We start from the raw sequence: 9,628 nt of genomic DNA on the forward strand, positions 1-9,628 counted from the left end.
CAGCAAACATATAGAAGTAGGACATCACAACCAGGGAGAGAAAATATTAGCAAGCAGTCTAGTATCTCGAAATCAATTGGATATATTACATAAATCATAACTACGCACTAGAAACCAGTCGAGTCTAAAGATTCGCCAGCTAAAAGAAAAGAATTCAGAAGCATGCCTATAAGAAGACGGGAAGAAACACTATTTATCCAAACAAGATGAGCAAGCCATGCAGCAGATAAGCAAACTTTGGGTAAATGCTTGTAATGCCACCAGGGTACAAGCTTAATCATGTCATGAATAATAAAGTCACTAGAAATAAAATTGAAATGAGAACGATTTAGTGTCAGGATGTTTCCATTTCAGTCTATCATGGTTGGATTACAGGAGGAACTTGGCCTGCACAAGCGGCAGCATAAGCATCTGCAAGCCCTGGAAAACTGTCCTTGTAAGGATCAAGAAACCTCTTGGAGAATATTTTCTCATTTGGAGAAATTGTTCCATAGAAGTCAACATCTTTCGCCACCAAGCCCTTCGCCTTAAGAGCTTTTAGCACATAATGCCGGGGCATAAGACGCCTTGGCAAGCTATAGCCGAGGACTGCTGGCCTACGCACTATGTACTTGGAATCCAGACCAACCTCCGTCTTCAGGAAATCTACCACACGACTCAGCCTGCCCTCTGAAAAATTCAGAACGTTTGGGAACTTCCGCACAGCAGCGCCCAACTCAGCCTGAGAGCATCCAAGAGTCTTCTTCAAGAAATCTGACCTATCATTTAATTTCCCAGGACTTATGCTGGAGATGGAAGCAAGGGCATACTTGAATATTCCTGAACTGCGTGGCACACCAAGCATGTCTGCACACACCACAATTTCCTTGACACGGCCTGTCTCCAATGCAAATAAGCGTGGGGCGCGCAAAACGAGCTTAGCAATTTCAGAATCAGCTAGGCCGGACTGTCGCAGTAACGCCATATTAGGTTTGACAACACGCTCGAGATTTTGACTGAGCAGGTACATGGTCCTCCTGAGGGTGGTGTGTAACTTGTCGTAGGAGCCCAAGAAAGAGAGGTAGAATGCGAGGCGGTTGACCATACCCGGACACAGTAAGACACGGGGGGCGACGGAGATGAGACTGGAGATCTGGGGCGGGGAGAGGCCGATGTCGCGGAGCTGGGCAATGCAGGGGGTTAGGGTTTTGTCCACATTGGAGCAGAGGAACCGCGGGTCCCGGGCCATTCCGGCGGTGAGGTCGGCTTTGGAGACGCCGATACCGGCGAGGAAGGCCCGGACAGCGTCTGGATTTGCGGGGGACTTGAGGCGGGACAAGAGTCTGGAGGCCTTGCGGCCCTTCGCTGGCGTCAGGCCACAGCTGCTGGTGAGGTAGTCCTCGACGACGAACTGAGAGGCGGGCGTGGTGGTGGTGGTGCTGTAGAGGAGGTAGTGGTGGGAGGAGCCAGCGTGGAGAGGTGAGGCGGCGCGGACGGCGGCAAGGAGGTGGATTCGGAAGCGGAGCATCGTGGCTGGCGGCGACGAAGACGGGCGACCCCGACCTGGTTGGAGAGTTTTGTTGTGTGTGGAGAAATTTCGATATTCAACCCTGTGTTTGCACGTCCTTCGACGGCTTATAAGCTGATTACCACCAAAATTAGCTGAAATCAATAGCCAAAATGTTATTTTTTTTCTATAGCTTATTCTGGTCACGCTTATTCTTACAACTTTTATTTGTGCTAAAAAGCAGAAGCTGGATCAGATCAGCTTGTTTTAACCGTCACTTCTACTTTATTTGTCTAGCTATTTGGTCGAAAACCGAACAATGACATGAATAAAATAAATGTAATGCAAAGGAGACACATGCACACATATTCGAGAATCACATATTTCATTAATTCTTTCTTGAATATACAAAATACATGATCAACGAAAAAAATATCTTCTTCCGTCTTCAGCGTCATGCTTGAGGAGAGGTCTGACTTGTAGAAAATTGTGTAGTTCGCTGATTCCCGAGGCCTATTAGGCACATGCGGTTAATTACATCCGCAAGACAAACTCGCGGAAAACCTCCGATTAAGCTGCGCTTTATGGTCATCATATATCTGATTGCTCGTCATCAACCTTATGCGATATATGGCGTAGTAATTATGGGTGGCTTTACGTCGCTCAAGCTCGGTCGTGACATCGTCATCGTCACATCGGAGTAAAATGGAATATGTTGTTGATGAAGGGGATGACTTTTACCTCGTCGGTGTCTAACCATGTACGCCGTCCTTCGTTAATATGAACGTGTGTGCCTCGTTAATGCCCGGTAACAAGATGTCCGATCTCGTTAATTAGGACGTGTATATGAAGCAGTGACCTTGCCTCGTTGGTACTTGACCATGATTCCTCTAGCCTCGGCGGTACTAGACAAATGATAAATTATATGTCGTGACTTGCAGCATGAAATAGCATTTAGACTATGTTTGCTAGCCCCGTTTGTTGATCTGAAACTTGACTGAAAATACTGTTCTGGCTGGTTTGTTGTGAGAGAAAGATATTGTTTGACTAATTTGATAAATAGTATATTGAGAGGGGATCAGCCGGCTGGCTGGTCTGATAAGACCAATAGCCTTCCAGCATTGCACAATATTGAAAACGAAAACCAGAATACATGAAGTACTGAAGCTCGCCATTAATAAAGTAATGAGTATGTCGGCCGGATGTCACGGCCATGCATGAAAATTAGCTGAAGTATAGGGCGCACACATATATACCCGTGAGACCTTTTTAGAGATTTCAGGAGTTTATATAATGTCCGCAACACATAGCTTGTCATTAATGGGAAGGAACTATTAGAATCGATGATTACCTCTCTGTATGTAACCGTAGATCCGGTAAGCCTCCTCGCCTTTCTCTGTTGTGACGCGTAGACGCCGGTGCCGCGGTGTAGTAGGCGTCCAGTGTAGAGACAGCTCCGGCTCGGTGTAGTCCTCGCGGACGCCAGTGCTCGACGCGGCCGGTGAGGAGACTTACCGGATCTACGGTTACACACAGAGAGGTAATCATCGATTCTAATAATGGTATCGGAGCTGGGTTTTCTATAGGTGGGATGGCGGCTCCGTTCAACCTCATGACCTGAGCCTAGTTTTCCACTCCTCTATATATATGTGTTGTGCGACAGGGGCCCACCAACCAGTTAGGGTTAGGCTCCCCCGATCAGGGAGCAAAGGCAAGGGCCCAATAGGCCGTTGGGCCTATTGGTGGAGATCAACTAACATTCTCCCCCTTATCTCATTCCATCTTTCAATTTCATATCATTTACTTTTGTTCATTCCATTACAGATTAACGCATAGAGTATGTCTCATCATCCCGATCCGTTGCCGATAGATTTAACAGCAACAACATACTACTCTGTTCTGAAATAGATACTAATCTTTGGATCTTCTTTTGTTCAAGAATTTTAGGTTTTCCCTTAAACTCATGCTAGCTATATGTTCTCTGAACACCATGTTCTCTGAATATATTGGGCATGTTCTCTGAACATGTTGGGTGGTAAGCCTTTTGTATACGGATCCGTGAGCATCCTTTCTGTACTTATATGTTCAAGACTTATGACTTGATTTCAGACTTTATCTTTCACAACATAATACTCTATATCAATGTGTTTGGCAGCACCATTTGACTTATGTTGTGAGCATCTTGTACTACCAGATTATAATCACAGTATTGCTTTAGTGGTCTATAGATGTCGTCAGCCATCTTCAAACCGAGTATGAACTTCGTTAGTTAGTTCACCTGCCCATTGCCTCATAACACGCTACAAACTGTCATACATTGTGGACGATATAGTGACAGTTTGCTTTGAGCTTTTCCATGAAATAGCCTCCCTTTGCGAGATGATAGAAAATCCATATCTGGATATACATTCACTCTCGTATAATCAGAATCTGAATATCCCACCATATGGAGTGAATCAGATCTTCTATATGTCATCATGAGGCCTTTCGTTCCTTGCAAATAATGCAAGACTTTCTTTACTAATTTCAGTGTTCTATTCCAGAATTACTCTAGAATCTGCCAAGTAAAACCCGGTAACAAATGTCAAGTCAGGGCGCGTACATACTTGAGCATGTTGCAAGCTTCCGATAGCTAAAGCATATGGAACAACTTTCACTTTATGGATTGAGCTCATATTGGTTTCTGGGGCATTGAAAATCTCTATATCTATCGCCCTTGACTATAGGAGCAGGTGAGGGACTACATTTATGCATACTGAATTTCTTTAAGATCTTTTCCATGTATGCCTTTTGTGATAGTCCTTATACCCTTTTTCTTCTATCTCGGTGAATCTTGATCCCTAGAATGAACGAGGCTTCGTCAAGATCTTTCATATCAAATTTCTTTGTCTCTAGTAGTAAACTGACATCACTACTAGCAAGTAAGATATCATCTACATATAGGACAAGGAAGATAAACTTCCCATTCTTAAACTTTGTATTGACACAATTGTCCTCTATATTCTCTTTAAATCCAAAATTTTTTATTGTCTGATCAAACTTCAAGTACCACTGTTTTGAAGCTTGTTTTAATATATAAATGGATTTCTTTAGGCGACATCCCATTCGTTCTTTTTTTCTATGACAAAACCTTTCGGTTGTGCCATGTAAATATTTCTTATTGCAGTGACCCACTTCCTATGCTCAAAAGCCATAGGATATCTTTTGGGATGTAAAATCCCTTTCTTTAGTTGCCCAAAAGGCATTATTCTCTTTTGTCTCCCTCACCGGTGCCACAAACTCAGTGGAACATGGTGAGATGACTACCCAGTCCACCTTAGATAAGATAAAAACCAGGTCAAAACTTTTCTTAACATAAAATTAACACCATTTGCATGTCTTGATTCCAACGTTGGTCAAAATCAAAACATATAATTATTGGAAAAAGTCTACTTCACCCTCCCATCTTTCATACTTGGTCTACTTCACCCCCTCAACTATGAAACCGTCTGTTTTACTCCCTCAACTTACTAAAACCGTCTATTTTACCCCCTGGGCGGTTTTCAGCGGCGGTTTTGCTACAGTAACAGCGGGTTTGCTACAGTGTCGCCGGTTTTGAATTTTCTTTTTTTTATTTATTTTTGGTGAATTTTTTGAAAAATCATAGTAAATCATAGAAAAATCATAAAATGAAAAATCTAATTTTATTGGACTCCACATGAGTAGATCTACACAATGAATATATAATACAGTATGCTTTAGTAACGGTGGTTTGCTACAGTGTCGGTAGTTTTGAATTTTCTTTTTTTTTTTTTCGTTGAATTTTTTGAAAAATCATAGTAAATCATAGAAAAATCATAAAATAAAAAATCTAATTTTATTGGACTCCACATGAGTAGATCTACACAATGAATATATAATACAGTATGTTTTAGTACAATTTTTTTTTGTAGCTTTAGATTAATTGGAAAATCCAATTTTATGGTGAAATTAATTAGAATTTATCTATAACTAAGTTATACATGGTCCAATGAGTACGAAATTTTTACTATAGTTCAAGCATACAATAATTAGCGTAGCATAAAAATTTCACCATAATTGGATCATAGAAGCTGCAGCTATGAATTATTCTAATTAATTTCACCACAAAATTGGATTTTCCAATTAATCTAAAGCTAAAAAAAAATTGTACTAAAGCATACTGTATTATATATTCATTGTGTAGATCTACTCATGTGAAGTCCAATAAAATTAGATTTTTCATTTTATGATTTTTCTATGATTTACTATGATTTTTCAAAAATTCATCAAAAATAAATAAAAAAAGGAAATTCAAAACTGCTGACACTGTAGCAAACCAATGTACTGTAGCAAAACCCGCTGTTACTGTAGCAAAACCGCCGCTGAAAAACCTCCCAGGGGGTAAAATAGACGGTTTTTTAAAGTTGAGGGGGTAAAATAGACGGTTTCATAGTTGAGGGGTGAAGTAGACCAAGTATAAAAGGTGGGGAGTGAAGTAGACTTTTTCCTATAATTATTCTTATACACTAATTCTACATCACCGTTGGGCAGAAATAGAATTAATGTATAACTCATTAACTTTCACAATTGTTCTTACACACTAATTCTACATTCCTGTTGGACAGAAATAGAATTGATGCATAAATCATTAACTTTGACAACTGTTCTTACACACTAATTCTATATCACCGTTGGACAGAAGTAGAATTAATGCATAAATCATTAAAATTTACAACTCTTCTTATACACTAATTCTACATCACCGTTGGTCAGAAGTAGAATTAATGCATAAATCATTAAAATTATGATATTGTTATTAACAACGTTGGTCAGAAAATAACAACATCATAATCATATTAAATCTCTTTTTCTCCAATTAAATACCACATTGGTTCAAAAATAACTAGAGAATAACATTTTCTTTAGCAGCAGAAAAAATCTCTTTTTCTCTAATTAAATATCACATTGATTCAAAATAACTGGAGACTAAACAATTTCTTTGGCTGTGGAAAAATTCTCTTTTCCTTGAATTTTACCCACAGGGAAAATTGCTTTCCTATTTTCTTTAATCTATTAATCAATTTCCAGAAAATAAACATTTACTTGAAAAACTTTCTTTTTCTCCAGTTAAATAACACGTCGGTTCAAAATCACCGGAGAATATACTTTTTCTTTAGCAGCGGAAAACGTATGCTCAATTTCTTGAATTTTACCCACAGGGAAAAATTACTTTTTCTATTTTTCTTTTGAGTCAATTTGCATTTTTAATTTTTTAGGAAATAAACATTTACCGAAAAAAAGAAAAAGCATGAAAAATTCATTATCTATTTTTCAGAAGCTTTTCTGGTTCATATCTATTTTCTGGAAAAATAACACGTTGGTGTAATTTTACCAGAAATTTTAAACCATTGGAATTCATTCAAGTCAGCTTCTGAAATTAAATAAAACCTTTTTCGGGCGACTATCGGATGTGATCCGACGGCGAAGCGCTATTGGGCCAAACTCGGCCCAGGCAGGCGAGCGCACCGCGCGGCACTTTGCCGGCCCAGGCCCAGGTTGCGGCTTGGGTGCGGCCGGGCGCCGCGCACAGAGCTGGGGCAGGCTATTTAGCAGGCCGGGGCAGTGTACCGTAGCTGATAGGCTGTGCACCATTCCTACAGGCTAGGCCAAAAATGAATAGAAGAATATAGAAACATATAAAGCGTGACTTGTGGCAAAAATTGTTAGAATCGATGATTACCTCTCTGTGTGTAACCGTAGATCCGGTAAGCCTCCTCGCCTTTCTCTGTTGCGACGCGTAGACGCCGGTGCCGCGGCGAGACAGCTCCGGCTCGGTGTAGTCCTCGCGGACGCCGGTGCTCGGCGCGGCCGGTGAGGAGACTTACCGGATCTACGGTTACACACAGAGAGGTAATCATCGATTCTAACAATGGTATCGGAGCTGGGTTTTCTGTAGGTGGGATGGCGGCTCCGTTCGACCCGAGCCCAGTTCCCCACTCCTCTATATATATGTGCTATGCGACAGGAGCCCACCAACTAGTTAGGGTTGGGCTTCCCCGATCAGAGAGCAGAGGCAAGGGCCCAATAAGCCGTTGGGCCTATTGGTAGAGATCAACTAACATGAACCAATCAAATCATAGGAGCAGACGAGCGCATAGTTCCTGACTCATACATCGTGATCATCTTCGTCGCGATGAGCGGGGTGTTTCCGTCTCGCACGTTCGTCGCGCGTCCTGATTTTGTTTTCAACGTCACGACGAGCAGGGTTTTCCGTCACGCACGTCTTGCCTTTTTGTCATCGCGACGAGCGAAGGTTTTCCGTCTCGCGCGCTGCGACGAACAGGGTTTTCCCGTCTCGGGCATCTTGATTGCGATGAGCGGGGTTTTGTAGTCTCGCGCGCTGCGACGAGCAGAGTTTTCCCGTCTCGCGCATCATAATTTTTGTCATCGTGACGAGCGGGGGTTTCCTGTCTCGTGCGCTGCGACAAGCGGTGTTTTCCCGTCTCGCGCGGTCTTCATTTTTGTCATCGCGTCGAGCGGAGGTTTTTGTCTCGCGTGCTGCGACGAGACTTGGCTTCATCATCAGTAACTCGACCTCGCGCGGCGAGGGTTCTGATGTCGTCAAGTTGCTGGCCTTCTCCTTCTCACGGTAGTAGATCGAAAGAGCCGATGACCCTTGCCATATTGTAATATTCACGTGAATCTGTTATCACTTCTAGATTGATTGCTCACCAGGAAACGTGGCAGGTGAACCGGAGGACATGGCTCAGTTGAAGAGGATTAGCGTCTGGAAGCTGCAGTGCTGGAGAGAGGCAGGAGCCCGCGTGTGACTTCTTCTCGGCGAGATGGGCAGTAGGGCGTTGGCGTGTTGCGTCGATGCGTATAGCCGAAGAGACCTCCCCTGTTGGCCAGGGTCGGTTTATATAAGGGGCAAAACTAAGGAGTCGGGATCAACTCCTTGGCCAAGCAAGGAACGTACGCAGATTGGAACGAATCTGCCCAACAAATATCACCGAAATCCAGGTAGCATACGCACATATCCGTGTCTCGGCCGGCATGCGTGCACTTGAGTCACGTACTGAACCATGGGCCTCATCCTTTGATTTGCAAAACCTTCCTCTCTCTAATCACTTCCTTAGATATCCAAATTTGTTTAGCATTCCGTGCAGCTAACTAACTAGCCGAAAGCAGGGCCGTCCCACAAATTTTATGGGCCCTTAGACCAGTAAGACACTAAGAGTCCGACAATGTAATATTTGAATAGGACGATTAAAGTATATAACTTGTAGCATATATTTAATTCTTCTTGAAAAGGTAACAATACATCAAAGAAGATAAAAAACGGCAAAATAACTATGATGGTTATCTCAAATAAAACTATGGTGCTTCAGTGCTTTTTAAAAAAACGTCTTTGGGCATTTCTTGATGCAAAATCTTCGAGAACACTTTCAAGATCAATTGTCGTGAAGAGGGACGCCGCACCGCAGTGCCACGCCGCCACGCCGGAGGGACGTCCGTGCTCGCGCTCGCGCCTAATCCCAGCACGCCAACACCGTCACGCAGTCCGCAAACACGCACTCACGATCGAGAACGAGAATACGAGCGGCCGCCGCCAATTGATACGCAGGCCTGTTGGTACGCACTGTTGCCTTACCGGCGTATGGGCTGATAGCATCTACTATACAGTATACACATGGGTACCCTCATGGGCCCCTAGCCTCATGGGCCCATGGGCATCGCACAGGCTGCCCCTCCCCATAGGACGGGCCTGGCCGAAGTAATCACCTTGTTCACTTGATCATATCAGTCATGCTTTTCAGCCATGATACAATGTTTTTCTCTCTCAATAAAACAACATCAGCCCGCTTATAAGCCACAGAAACGATCAAGCGAACATGGTGAATATCGTGCGCATAGAGATCACGATGTTTTTCTTGGCATAATTATTTTAGTAATTATTAATTTCTCAGAATCCCCAAAAATACGTTCCAACAACTTAAAATCAAATATTCCACTTATTTTAATCTCCTAGAATAGAAATATTCGAACGATGGGGCTCATATAAATCATAAGCTCAACCACGATGAATCTTATAAAAATGTACACGGCCTCAGAATAATACGTGCCAAATGTATAGTCATG

At 42.7% G+C, this 9,628-nt stretch overlaps 1 protein-coding gene across 1 annotated transcript; it reads right to left on the minus strand.

The window, feature by feature from the left end:
* Positions 1–209: 209 nt before the first annotated feature.
* On the minus strand, positions 210–1,573 carry LOC136464463 (transcription termination factor MTERF15, mitochondrial-like). The gene has a single exon (XM_066463411.1). It carries the CDS (start codon positions 1,505–1,507, stop codon positions 359–361), a length of 1,149 nt encoding a protein of 382 aa, XP_066319508.1. The 5' UTR covers positions 1,508–1,573; the 3' UTR covers positions 210–358.
* Positions 1,574–9,628: the final 8,055 nt, after the last annotated feature.

The sequence above is a fragment of the Miscanthus floridulus genome, chromosome 7 (genome assembly GCF_019320115.1).
Source record: "Miscanthus floridulus cultivar M001 chromosome 7, ASM1932011v1, whole genome shotgun sequence".
NCBI lineage: Eukaryota > Viridiplantae > Streptophyta > Magnoliopsida > Poales > Poaceae > Miscanthus > Miscanthus floridulus.

Excerpts from the sequence above, each read along its gene's own strand:
- LOC136464463 (XM_066463411.1), bottom strand. The coding sequence starts at position 1,507 with ATGCTCCGCTTCCGAATCCACCTCCTTGCCGCCGTCCGCGCCGCCTCA.